At 40.3% G+C, this 14,326-nt stretch overlaps 1 protein-coding gene across 1 annotated transcript in view; it reads right to left on the reverse strand.

Annotated features, from left to right (window-relative positions):
* vps13a (vacuolar protein sorting 13 homolog A) overlaps nucleotides 1-14,326 on the reverse strand; it is a 90,648-nt gene that overhangs the window by 23,358 nt on the left and 52,964 nt on the right. The window contains exons 46-55 of the mRNA XM_055161364.1: nucleotides 12,922-13,082; nucleotides 12,683-12,786; nucleotides 12,095-12,404; nucleotides 11,877-12,013; nucleotides 11,435-11,726; nucleotides 11,186-11,290; nucleotides 9,693-9,839; nucleotides 6,228-6,356; nucleotides 5,776-5,909; nucleotides 1,800-1,932 (exon numbers count right to left, since the gene is read on the reverse strand). Coding sequence (XP_055017339.1) covers nucleotides 1,800-1,932; nucleotides 5,776-5,909; nucleotides 6,228-6,356; nucleotides 9,693-9,839; nucleotides 11,186-11,290; nucleotides 11,435-11,726; nucleotides 11,877-12,013; nucleotides 12,095-12,404; nucleotides 12,683-12,786; nucleotides 12,922-13,082 — 1,652 coding nt within the window. The remainder of the gene's footprint in view (nucleotides 1-1,799; nucleotides 1,933-5,775; nucleotides 5,910-6,227; nucleotides 6,357-9,692; nucleotides 9,840-11,185; nucleotides 11,291-11,434; nucleotides 11,727-11,876; nucleotides 12,014-12,094; nucleotides 12,405-12,682; nucleotides 12,787-12,921; nucleotides 13,083-14,326) is intronic.

Raw genomic sequence — 14,326 nt, forward strand, 5'->3', positions numbered from 1 at the left:
CATTCACATGGACAGTCTGGTGGAATAATAGATTTGCTTCATGTGTTTTGTGGAGTGGGTAAGACTGTTTTTAGTGGCAGGATAAACTATGACCATTGACATGCACTAGTCTAGCACCAGCGACCTCTGCAAATACAAGGACTGGATGGAATATTTTTTTTAAAAGTGTCTCCAGATGTGACGTCTCCAACTTTCTCTCTACGTCCAAAATTCCGAACTGTCCCTTTAAAACCTCTGATACATTCTAGGGATGGGCATTTGATGAAATTTTATGAATCGATCGTCGGGAGAATTAACGATCGATTTTCAATTAATCATTAACCTTTTTATATAAGTATCATCATTATTATTACTATGACTAATTTGCATAAATAAATTCAACTTTACAACATATAAACCATCACCACTCTAGAGCGACATCAGCCCGTTTGACATTATAATGTGTTTAATGCAGCTTTGCGCAACTCTCACAGAAACGAAACTTAAAACCGCATCGCTAATTTGCATAAACTAAGCGAGGAAAAAAAAAAAAAAAGCTCCTTGTGTCGCTGATGTGGTTCAACTTTTGTCGGACTAAAGCACACGACTCAGTGGAATATGAGTGTTCTTTCTGTGACAGAGGGATGTTGATGCTGAAGGTGAGTCTGTTCTGTGTGTCGTGATGTTTTCAAAGATCGTACGTGTGCAGGTTTAGCGCAGCTCTTTATGTTGCAGTAACCGGGATACAGCGTCTACATGCACCATGACGAAACCGGGACACTGATGTGCATGTAAACACACTCACTGAGAGGTACAGTGTCTCCAAGGAGGTGCCAGAGCCCAAACGTGGGACTGAGGCCGCAACTCCACTATTTGCGCTGTCAGACGCAGCTTCATATCTACGCCCGGTTTGTTGATTGGAAATAGGGATCGGCATGATTAGTCGATGAATCGATAATTGATCATTAAGAATTTCATCGATTATGTTAATTTTAATCGACAAACCGAATGTAGGTTGTTGTGTGTAGCGTAGTGTGACCAAACAGGTGTGTACATGTGTCTCTGCATCAGAAGGAGCGAAACACAAACAGTGGGTCAGTCTGCAACGTACTGAAGCACAAATGTGTATTTAACGATGATTTGTACAAGAAATTCCACACTTTCTGTTGCGTTCGGGACAAGTGTGAGTCCATGTGCACAGTAGCACATGTTTCGGTGTCCAGTGGGAAAAAGTTTTGCCAGGTGAGAGTCGCGCAATGTGGATGACGAGTCCCCACCTCCCTCCCCCCGTACACTGTCCTGGTTTTGACAAACGCAAATCTGGTCACACTAACCTGTATTCACCTGAGTCATGTCTTTTAATCTGACAGAAATTGACCACATCAGCGACACAAGAGCTGTAGTTTTATCTTCGCTTAGTTTATGCAAATTAACAATGTGGTTTTAAGTTTCGTTTCTGAGAGTTGAACAAAACTGAATTAAACACATTATAATGTCAAACAGATTGATGTGGCTCTAGAGTCGTTAAGACGTAAAGTTGAATTTATTTATGCAGTTAGTAATAATAATAATGATGATAATTTTAATATAAAAACATTAATGATTCATTGATAATCGATCATTAATTCTTCCGACAATCGATTAAGAAAATTTCATCGAATGCCCATCCCTAATTGGAAATGTAATCGACGAAATTCTTAATGATCAATTATCAATTAGTCAACTAATCATGCCCATCCATAATACATTCTCTTTGTGTCTGTCTGAGTCTCTCCAGGTTGAAATGAAAGTTGAACTGCGTCTACAGACTTAGATCTTACCTTGACACACTCCAGTTTGCCGCTGTAGTTGCCACACTTCCAGCACAGTTCCCTGGACCCGGTGGGCTCCGTCCAGGTGTAGTACACGGCTTTCCCTGGCTCCAGCTCCTCCTGCTCCGCCTCCCCCTGAGAACTACACCCACAACAAACACAAAGTGAGAACAGAACAGAGACCAGACGAGAGCGGAGGAGAGAGGAGCAATTTAAGAGTCCAACACCACCAGAGGCACTGCATCTGATCCAGAAACACAGGGCATTCCACAGAAAATACTGCCAGGAACAACCGGGAACAACCCATGCAGACACCAGGAAGCAGAGAAACCTTTAACTGGGGCTGCACAATAAATTACAATGTTTCTATATCACAATAAACCAAAATATGTTGGAGAATAATGAATAATGTACTTAATTTGACAGAGATTTTCCATAATTATCATAATAAAACGTATTTCTTAACATTGTTCTTAGTTTAAAAGGTACAATATTGTGCATTAGTAAAGCTTTTTGAACCTTAAACTGTATTAATGTGAATATTTTTAAAGATTATTTATTGGCATTTATTGTGTAGCCTAATGTTTAAGACTCACATCAGAAAAAAAACATTATAAAGAACAAAAACAAGCCCAACGAGCACAACTACTGAAGAAGAGTTTAACGGCAGAGTCACAGCAGGTTCAGAGACAGAAGGCGGCACGCTGGGAACAAGAGACAGTTTTAAAAAGACACAAAAACAACCAACCTGCCTCTAGTCTCAACCAATGAAGATTTTTATAATAACTTATCTCATTACAGGTGGAATTTTTGCTATTATTAATTGATTTAAGTTGCACTAAAGCACATAGCTAGTTTATACATTTTTGTTTTTAGCTTTTATTCTGGTTTAGATTCTAATATGGGAAGAATGGGGAGAAAACAGAGGGTCCTTTGGTTATGTGTGTTCTTCACTGGTTGGTTCAGAAGCAGCTTGTAGTTCACAAACCTGTTCCCTATAAGACCTGGACACACTCTGCACTCATCTCAGTCATAATAATTCACTGCCAGTCGATTATAAAAAGGGCCTGTACCTGATTCTTATTTGTTCTTGTCAAGATAAATGTTCTTTTTGTCATGCAGTGTTTGGTAAAAGCTGTTAAATAATAAAAAATGAAAATAAAAATATGTAAAATATAATCTATTCATTCACATAGGATTTTCTCACTCAATAGTTAAGCCACAAGGTACCGTTTTTCATCAAATCAGGAACACTGTTGCTAAGAATCATGGGAAGCCAACACTATCCCAGACACAACCTCTGTTGTAGTTCATTTTCAAAAGTGATAAAAAGCAAATATTCGGCACAACTGCTTGACTCTATCTCAGACAGTAGCGCGCTGAGGGGTTATTTAAACTATGTTTGTGTTAAGATCTTCACTAAAGGTTTTGAGTTCAAGCTTTGGCTTTCTAGCCTAATTCATCAGCCGGTTTCATTTCCTGGAAACCGTCTGACCTTGCAGCATTAGAATTCGTTCGTTGGTCGTGACATATGTGATGCGCCGCTTAACGGGACTAACTGGTATATTAAGCTTTTCCCAAATCCCGTAGGAAGAAGGACAATAACGTCTTTCCCCTTGATGAAATTCACCAAAAATTCTTTGTTCCAGCTTTAAATCCTCGATGTCGGAAATCATTGCCAACACAAAATATATGGCTCGTCGCTGATTGGCTGGTGCCCGGACTCGCACCACCAGGGTTTTTGCAAACCGTCGAGTGTATTCCGATTCCTGACCTAGTTGCTGGAAAGAAATTAAATTGAGCGGAGGCACCAGCCTGGCTATCGGCTTTCAGTAAACAAAAAAAAAAAAACATAAAAAGAATAAAAAATATATATAAGAAATTGATTAGTGTTGGCCAATATCTTTATAATTTTTAAATCAACATCACTACATATAATTTAAAACATTAACAACACTATCAAAATCTATGTGAAATACTTTTGCATTTTTAAATACTTTTACTTAAGTAGATTTTTTATGTGTAACTTTTACTTTTACATGAGTCTGTCTCTCCATCTGTACTTTTAGTAAAATAAACAAATTGAGTGCTTCATCCAGAACTGCACTAAAGGGCTAAAAGCTCAAACTGAAACATGTTTCTGTTCATGGTTCAAAATCAGGTACAGGCCCTTGGATTAAAATTCAAATGGATTTCCTCATAAACTTTTGGTTGAATCATGTATTTCCACTCATTATTCTGATTGTATCTTATGAAGAATCATGTTTTTCACTACAGTCTGGGTGCAGGGCGGTTCCCGGTTCCTTGAGCCTGGTCTGTCTTGTACCTGTCCCTGTCAGAGAAGGGCAGGTCAGGCAGGTCGAGCAGCTCATCGGGGACCCACAGTGGCTCACGTGTAACACTACACCAGCGCCACAGACAGACACAAACTGTTAGTCCACTCACTGGAAACTCAAAATCAAACTGCATGCGGTCACAGGACAACAGATAAAAAAGTTTATATTAATGATTTGAAATGATATAAAACCTAAACATCACCTGATAAACAAAGGCTCATTTCATTTGCTCTAAAGCTGAGGATGAATTCAATGTTTTAGTGTAGTTTCAATTTATTTATCAGGGACAATGCAAATTCAAACATTGACTTACAAAAGAGAAGCCATGTTTGTGACAGGTTAAAGCAGAACTGGTCATTTCGTCCTTTAGTCCTCGAAAAGGTTGATGTCAAAATTGGCGTTAAAAAATGTTCACATTAATTTTTATCAAACCATGAAATTGGTTTAAAGTCAAGTTAGATATTGTGATATTTGTCTTGGGCATCCGGTGCATAGATGACAACAAAAATGTTAAATATACAAATATATGCACAAATAAACAATATACAAACACAAAAAAGGGTTAGTGAAGACAGTTGTACAGTTAAACTATACAATTGTACAAACACTAAAGTGACGTGCTCCATTAGTGTTGTGTACCAATGGTCAATAGTCTGTTGAGTACAACTTTTGTTTAGAGACAAATCTATAAAAAAAGTCTTTTGTTTTCTGAGTTTTATAAAGAACTGTCTCATATAGTTTAGCCTCATTTTGTAGATCTGGTTTAACCCTAATGTTGACCTGTTAGTCCAGGGTTAAAACAGGTGGTACTCACAAAGACAAATCATCTGGGAAAAGTTTGAGAACCACTGTACATTGTTTCTTATTCTTGCCCCTAAATCTATACCAGGATATCACCAGGTTTGACTTTTAAGACCTTTTTAAGACCACTTAAATGAAAATTAAGACCAACACCAGATCCAACTCTAATAATGACCAATCAACTACAATATCTAGATTCTAAGAGCCACTGGGGATTAAACCTGCACTTCCCCATGATCCATCCAACGACTTCGCCGGCGCCAGAAACCAAAGTACTGTTCATTCACATTACGTGATTTCAAGGTGTTTTTTCCCTCTCTCCATTTAACATCGCACTGCAGCTCGGGTGAGTAAACAAAAAAAATAGGCTAATGAAATTTAAGACCTTTTTGAAAAAAATAAGAATTGGACAACATAATTTAAGACTTTTTAAGGCCTTGATTTAAGAACATAAAATTGAAGACCTTTTTAAGACTTTTAAAACTTTTAAGATCCCGCCGCTACCCTGTATAACCCTCCCTTTTTCTGTATCTCCAGGCTGAATTGCTCATTTCTATCTACTGTTTTGGTGGCAGAAAGTACAAGTTCCACACTTGGTCCAGGAGAACTGAACCTGTGATTTTCCTCTGTATGGACATTGCAAACCCACTAACTGCAGTGTTCCAAATAGGAAGTGAGCACGGGCGCACTTCCGGCTGCAGTTCACTTTCTATTGAAAAAAACGTCGCCCCTCTCTCTGTAACTGCTGCTGTATACCCTGTAATACCTAAATGACATTTTCAATTTCCATGACTTTTCCAGGATTTCCATGACCGTGGGAACCCTGTCTCGTCATGAGTGCCTCTCACCTCTGATGGAAAAGCAGAGTCTGATTCTTGGTGTGGTTAATGATGAGGAACGGCGCGGCCCCGTCGTGGTAGTCGGAGAAGCGGATAGTGGCCGAGTGTTCTGACAGGTTCACGTCCACGATGATCCCGCCCACCTGCAAAAAAAACCAAAATCTTAAAATGCTCTGTTCCGCCTTGTGATGTCATGAAGTGGTAGTTTTCAAGTTAACAGCAACACTTTACATTTAGTTTAATAGAGATTGGCAATTCCAGATCCGAAATTAACCAAACGATTCTAGTGAAAGTGTATGAAGTGGTGGTGGAATAGACGGTTTTCCAGCCTAAATCTGCAGCGTTTGTGAGTTAAATAAATGTGTGAATGAAACAAAAACACAGCTCCGGGTCTGTTTGTGATGAGGAAACAACATTATAAAAGATCAGAAAATAGTGAGTCCTAAAATCAGAGTTCTTACGGAGTTGTCGAGGTGCAGCAGGAGGCAGTTCTCTGGTCGTGTGAAGTCGATGATCTGAGGAGGAGACAGACCCTCCACTTTGATCTTCAGCTTCTTTGTGTCGTTTTCGGGCCAGAAAGGAACTGCAGACTGAAGTCACATCAACACATACATAATACATAAATAAACAGATCAAATGATGGTTTTAACTGTTGCTTTTCTAGGCCTGTCACGATAACATATTATGAAGCACGATATAAATACCAATATAAAATATAAATAAATACCATGACAAAGGATAAAACGGAAAGTACTTTAGGCCAGGGGTCCACAAACACCCGGCCGCTGGATCGTTTGGTACCGGAATGCAAAAGAGTGAACCCCCCCTCCGTAAACAGTGTGGACCATGCCTCTAAACCAGAACTAAAACCAGGACTGAAACAGAACTAAAACCAGAACAAAAACCAGGACTAAACCAAAACTAAAACCAGGACTGAAACAGGACTCAGCCACAACTAAATCCAGGACTAAACCAGGACTAAAACAGGTCTAAACCAGGTCTAAAACCCAGACTAAAACCAGGACTAAAACCAGGACTAAACCAAAACTAAAACCAGGACTGAAACAGGACTCAGCCACAACTAAATCCAGGACTAAACCAGGACTAAAACAGGTAAAACCAGGTCTAAACCAGGTCTAAACCAGGTCTAAACCAGGTCTAAACCAGGTCTAAACCAGGTCTAAAAACTAAAACCAGACTAAAACCAGGACTAAAACCAGGACTAAAACCAGGACTAAAACCAGAACTAAAACCAGGACTAAAACCAGAACTAAAACCAGAACTAAATCAGGTCTAAAACCCAGACTAAAACCAGGACAAAACCAGGACTAAACCAGGTCTAAACCATGCCTCCTACCATACACCATGCCTCAAAACCAGAACTAAAACCAGGACTAAACCAGAACTAAATCAGAACTAAACAGAACTAAAACCAGAACTAAAACCAGAATTAAAACCAGAACTAAAACAGAACTAAAACCAGAACTAAAACCAGGACTAAAACCAGGACTAAAACCAGGACTAAATCAGGTCTAAACCAGGTCTAAAACCCAGACTAAAACCAGGACTAAACCAGGTCTAAACCATGCCTCCTACCGTACACCATGCCTCAAAACCAGAACTAAACAGAACTAAAATCAGGACTAAACCCAGGACTAAAACCAGTTATAAAACCAGGACTAAAACCAGGACTAACCAGGTCGAAAACCAGATCTAAAACCAGGTCACTACAACAAATAAATGCAGAATGAACAAATAATTAGTCCTGGAAGTGAATTTTTCATCCCTCTACAGCTCAAATTTGACCATATTACATAAAAGAGAGCAGAAATCACTACTATTCCAACAAAAATATGCACACAATAAATATTCAGCCCCAAAATAGAAATATATAAATGTAGAACAGCGTCAGTATTGAACAATAATTCACTCTTGTAATTATCATGACAGGCCTATCTGTTTGATTAGACCACCTGAGTAGAATCTATGCATATTATTGTGGGCTCCTCTTGGTGCTGTGAGCTGTGTGCCTCACCGGGGCCGCAGGACGACGAACGCTTTAGGCACACGCAACCCTGAACCTAATGAAGAAACAGCAATAGAACAGCTTTAATGACCTTCACGAAGCCCAGAGCCCAGAGGAGGGCGAGAGCAGGGCCATGCAGCAGGGGGCAGACTAGAGTCACACTACTGAGCTCAAGACAGAACAGGAAGTCACACTAGAGTCGTCACAATACTCACACTTCAAATGTGATTGTGATCATAAAGAATACACTCGATTAGAGCAGGGTATCATTAAGAAGCTGCAGATACGACACGATACAGTGAGCTTTTCGATTCAAAACAATGATACGGTTCAGTGAAAAACAAAGGCTAACTCATGGGTGCGATACTAAAAGTCCACCAAGTTTGTGCAAAGTTAATATGAAAAACTAGCCCGATTCATCAGCCGGTTTCACTTTGTGGAAACTGTCTGACCTCGCAGCATTAGGATTCGTTCGCTCAACAGTAGGCAGGTACTTTTTTTATTTAACCAATCACTGCTGTTTGTTCGTGACGTATGTAATGTGCCGCTAACACAGCAAACTGTAGGGTGACCAAATGTCTGTTTTTCCACAGACATGTCCGTTTTTTGCGTCCTGTCCTGGGCGTGTTTTTGTTTTTTTTAAAGTGATGTAAATGTCTGGGTTTTCATGATCTTTCAATGGGGCCATTAAATTGAGCGGCTCTTTTAGCTCTCTGTCACTCAGAAGGAGCGAGCAGACACAAACAGTCGGTCAGTCTGCAGCATGTCAAAGCACAAATGTGCATTTAACAATGACTTGTACAGGAAATTCTCCATTTTCTGTCCCAGTCGGGACAAGTGGGAGGCCGTGTGCACAGGTGAGGGTAGCTCAATGTTGAGGCCTCACCCCCCCACCCCTGGTAAGGTGTCCGGGTTTTCACAAATGGAAATATGGTCACCCTAGTTAAATGGAATATTAAGCTTTTCCCAAATCCCATAGGAAGAAGGGCAATAACGTCTTTCCCCTTGATAAAATTCATCAAACATTCTCTTTGTTACAGCTTTAAATTCTCGATCTCGGGAATCGTTGCCAACACAAAATGTCTGTCTTTGTCTACATCCATCTCGATGCTTTGTTTACTGTTGTGCTGTTTAACACAGCTCTTCACTGATTGGCCAGTACATGGTCTACAACTTCCTGGGTTCTTGCAAACCGTCTAGTGTATTCTGATTCCTGATCTAGTCGCTGAAGAGAAATTTAATTGAGGGAGGCACTAGGTGGCACCAGCCTGACTAAAAACAGTGACAATGCCAACACAACTGTAGTTCTTACGCAAATTAATTTAGTAAAATATACCTAAAAATACTCTTGACGATATAGTGATACAGCAGTCCATGATTTCAATACTGTATCAGCAGATTAAACAACACAATATATTGATATTTTGATATTTTTGCACACCTGTAGACTCGATACTAAATACAGATACAGAGAAAACAGGAATTTTAAGAGTACGGTAATGGCATAAAGACTACTCACTCAATCATGCATGAATCACTCTAAACACAACTTTGAGACGGCAAATGAGAAGAGGAAACAATCAGAACAGCTCAAAGTTGATTCTGCAAAAGATTTCAAGCTCAGAATCCCAGTGGAAGCGTTGGCACTACACACTCTAATGCACAGATCTGTCGGACCTGTCCAAGCTGTAGCATTTGCCTTCACTCTACAGTCTCGTATTCATGGGTTTCAGGCATAAAGATTTGTTTCTTATTTGAAGGATTTGGGATGGCAATGGTCCTCTGTAAATGATTTATCTTTTTAATTAGAAATTATCCGCACACAATCAAATAATTTTCCTGAAGCCCATGAATAGTCTTGTATTAGTTCTACAGTTTTCAGTGTAGTTCTGGTTCGGACCTGTCCGGGCTGAGCTTCGGTCCAGTTGTCCAGTCCCTCCTCACAGATAAACACACTGTGCTTGGTTCTGTTCACCAGAGTGTAAAAGGGCACAAAGGTCACGATCCGGGTCAGGCTGAAACTGGTGGCATCGATCTTCACTCCCACCTGCGAGAAAATACACGTCTGTCAGTGTAACTGTATTTTACGCACATGATTACAAATGTCTGTCAGAATGAGACGGCACAGAATCAAATTTTAGTGTGTAAATAAACGCCACAATTATTGACACTACCACTAAACAACAGAAAAAATTAACTAATCGATTCATTAAACACACTAGGTTTACTTCAGTATTGAAATGAAATGATTGTCAGGATGCTTTTTTTTACTTCTACAGTTACATTGTGGCTATAGAAACATTTACCTTTTCATCAAGATCAAGAGTCATTTCTAATCTACTGGGTCTTTTTAATGGATCTGATCTACAGCCAATAATATTTTTTGTAAAAAAGGCATATTCTGAGATTTGCTTCTAAAAAGAAAAAGAATACAAAGACGTGACCAATAAATACGATAAAAAATATTTTTTGTCAAATCGCCCAGACTTTACCCATTAAAGATAATGTACTATCGAAAAATGACTCTTTAAGCCAATGTTTCCCAAACTTTTTTTCTGGAGACCTATATTTTAAAAGTCACAAACTTTGCGACCCAAGTCAATAGACATTACTGAATGATCATGTCTCTCTGAACAATCAGTATTACTTAAGTTTTAAACAATGAAAAACAGTAACTGAAACAGCAATAAAATAATTACAAAAATATCAGAAATTACACAAAACATGTCTTACAATTTCAACATTTCTAATGAGATAGGTGGGCCTGTCTGCGTTTTTGCAGTGCGTTCCAGTCCGGGTTGCAGGAGGAGAGCGCAGCAGCAAATCAGGCGACCCCAAAAAAATTTCTTGCCACCCAGTCTTTGGGAAATGATGCTTTAAGCCATGTCCAATGTTACCTCATCAGAAACATGCCTGTAGTTGTGTTTTGATTCATTCTTAGATCTTTGAGTAATCCTTTATCTGTTTACATCTCTAAAGCTCCAAATGCTCCGTTCCACCTTATGATGTCAGGGTCGTTTTCACATTAACAGATATCTTTTACCTTCAGTTTAGTGCAGATTGGTCATTTCAGGTCTGAAATAATCCAGATGATTCTACTGAAGGTGCATGACTTTAAACAACACCGTGGAGCACTTCCTGTATTACCACATGACATCACACGGTGGGACAAGTTTTCCATTTGAGAAAACAGTACAGTCTAAATATGCAGGATTTGAGAGTTAAACATGTGTGAATGAAACAAAACAAAACTCCGGGTCTGTTTTTGAGGAGATTAGAACATTGATGAGAAAATATCGTAATATGGGCCCTTTAACAGACTTCTCTTGACATCTCTTCTCAGTGCAGACCGCTTCTATTTTATAAAATTAAGTGAAAATAAAGGAGCCGTACCAGATAGTCTTTGTAGCGTCCTTTACACTTGACTTCTCCGTGGCTACCGACTGTGTCCAGGGAAAAATCATCAGAGAGTTCACTGTCCGAGATCATCAGACGAACCTGGAAATGTCCATAAAAAGTGAAAATGTGTAAAACTAAAAATTACTGCAATAATTTTCCATGCTCAAAAAGCATTTTGTATTGTGATATTGTGATTTTCAAATGTAATATCACTCTATCAAAATCCATTTATTGGTATGGTACCTTGTTGTTCCTGAAGAAGTATCTGGGTTTGAAGGAGAAGAGGAGGGGCATGTCGTAGTCCATGGGGTGTTTGCGGTGGATGTCATCGGCCTTGTACTGCAGCAGACGTCCTGTTTTGTTGATCATCCAGTAGGGGGAGTGAATAGCCACCACGGTCTGGCCCTGGTCGCAACTCACGTGCACCGCGATGTCGAGCTCCGCCCTCTTCATCTCTGTTCCGTCACTCACGTCCTCCTCCTCACGCAGAGACTTAAACACCACAAATGTGATTTCCTCCTGGTCACTGCAGAGGCTGCAACAGGATAAAATAAAAACAACATTAGGGAATATTAGAATGGAATTATTTTTGCCTGTCCTGTCTATCTGCAGTCCCTGAGTTATAGGAATAGGAAATAGGAAAATTGTTCCTATCCTCTTGTCTTTAAAAACACAGTGGTCCCACCTGTACTCCGAGGCCCAGTCCTGGGCCAGGTAGTCGATGAGGCACAGGTCCAGACTGGACTGGTCGATGACGGCCGTGTGGAGCTGAGCAGAGTGTCCTGGCTCCAGGGTGGCAGCAGGGGACGCCTCTCCACTGTCCTGTTCAAACATAGAAGGTATAAATAAATCCTATTAAACCATTATATTATAAACATCAGTGTTAAATGCTCCAGGGCCCACCTTGAGTCTGTATGTGATGGGGTAGGGCAGCAGGTTCCTCAGGAGGATGGAGGGCCACAGGTGGAGCACAAAGGGCACGTCGAAGTTCTCCCCAGCTCCTCCAGTGTGAGTAAAGGAGACCGTGTCCTTCTGAGGGACCATGTTGACCGTCAGCACCTGGCTCTGGGTGAAGCGGTGTTTACACGTCTGCTGGATCCTCTGCTCTGGAGCCTGGTTACTCAGGTCCTCATAACTGAAGCCCTCTGAGCAGCAGAACTCTGCCTCCTCCTCCTCCTCTTCCCCTGTCACCGGCTGCAGACACAACTCTGACCTGAGGGGGGCAGCGCAGGAGGGATGAAGGCTGTTTTTTTTAATAATATCTTTTCAAATCTGCCCCAACATTAGTTCCTAAAGCTTAAATGGCCAATATTTTACGTAGAATTATCCTATTTCAACCCACTTCTTTTGCTTGAGAGCAAAAATAACTGGCATTTACGAGCTTAAAATGATCTGAACTATGTGAATTAGACACTTTTGTAAAGGGCTGGGAATACTTAATATAAGTTCAGAAAATGTGATTTTAAAGTCTTGAGTAAATTGTGTCATTACCGATATGAGTCCAGGGGCACACAGAACTCCTCTGTGGGGAGCGCTGTCCCGAGAAACGTTGTTCCTTCAAAAACTTTAAACGGGATTGAGAAGTGATTTATGATCTGCAAAAGACAGAAGAGAAGGTGGTGAAGAATTAAACAGAAATAAAACAACTGTTTAGACTGAATTGCTTTTAAACTTGGTACTTCTTTTAGTGCATTAGAACAGTGTATATTCTAAAAGGAGATGTATAGTACCTGGAAAGGGGAGCGGATCTTGACGTACTTGCTTCCTTCCACAGAGTAGATCTGACAGACGAGGAAGCGCGTGACTCCTGAGTCTCTGTGGACCACACTGTACATGCCCCGGCCCACTTTAATCAGAGGGATCACACTGGTGGGGGTGTGGCCCACGGGAGCTGCACACAGGGAGGGACAGTAAAGAAGACTTCAAATAATAAACACGAGGTCCAAACAGTGGCAGAATCAAAGAATTCTGAGGTCAAATCTGCTACTAAAGATTCAAAATGTAAATGTTATAGATCCTTGTAAATACTAGGACTGTCCAAGCGAGGCAACGTCTGGCACTGGCAGCTTCACTCCCTATTCTGACAGGACAGAAGTGCATTTTTAATCATACATCATTTTACCATAAAAGCCTCACACAGCAGCTGAATTCACAGGCCACTGAGTGCAGTTTATGCAGTTTGTGGAGCAAAATTGCTACTCTGTTCTGTTTAGGGAGTAATAGAAATAAAGTAGTATTAGCGACCTCCATCTCACAGTATCTTATTTTAAACTACAGTCTCTGGACCACAAAAAAAAACATGTTTCACATTTGAAACTTTTATAGGGAGCACTCCTTGGGATTCAATTATTATCATTAAATGGTAGAACAGAACTGAACACATCAATTAGTTCAATTTGCAGTTTGAATGGGAATAATCTTTGAAAGTCCATTTATAAGTATCCAGAGATACTCACTGGGTTGTGTGTAGTATCATAGTACTCACTGGGCTGTGTGTAGTATCATAGTACTCACTGAGCTGTGTGTAGTATCATAGTACTCACTGAGCTGTGTGTAGTATCATAGTACTCACTGGGCTGTGTGTAGTATCATAGTACTCACTGGGCTGTATGTAGTATCATAGTACTCACTGGGCTGTGTGTAGTATCATAGTACTCACTGGGCTGTGTGTAGTATCATAGTACTCACTGGGCTGTGTGTAGTATCATAGTACTCACTGGGCTGTGTGTAGTATCATAGTACTCACTGGGTTTTGTGTAGTATCATAGTACTCACTGGGCTGTGTGTAGTATCATAGTACTCACTGGGCTGTGTGTAGTATCATAGTACTCACTGGGCTGTGTGTAGTATCATAGTACTCACTGGGCTGTGTGTAGTATCATAGTACTCACTGGGCTGTATGTAGTATCATAGTACTCACTGGGCTGTATGTAGTATAGTACTCACTGGGCTGTATGTAGTATCACAGTACTCACTGGGCTGTATGTATAGTATTGTGTAGTATCATAGTACTCACTGGGCTGTGTGTAGTATCATAGTACTCACTGGGCTGTGTGTAGTATCATAGTACTCACTGGGCTGTGTGTAGTATCATAGTACTCACTGGGCTGTATGTAGTATCATAGTACTCACTGG

The sequence above is a fragment of the Boleophthalmus pectinirostris genome, unplaced genomic scaffold (assembly GCF_026225935.1).
Source record: "Boleophthalmus pectinirostris isolate CB_2022bp ecotype Guang Dong unplaced genomic scaffold, ASM2622593v1 HiC_scaffold_4, whole genome shotgun sequence".
In the NCBI taxonomy this organism is placed as follows: domain Eukaryota; kingdom Metazoa; phylum Chordata; class Actinopteri; order Gobiiformes; family Gobiidae; genus Boleophthalmus; species Boleophthalmus pectinirostris.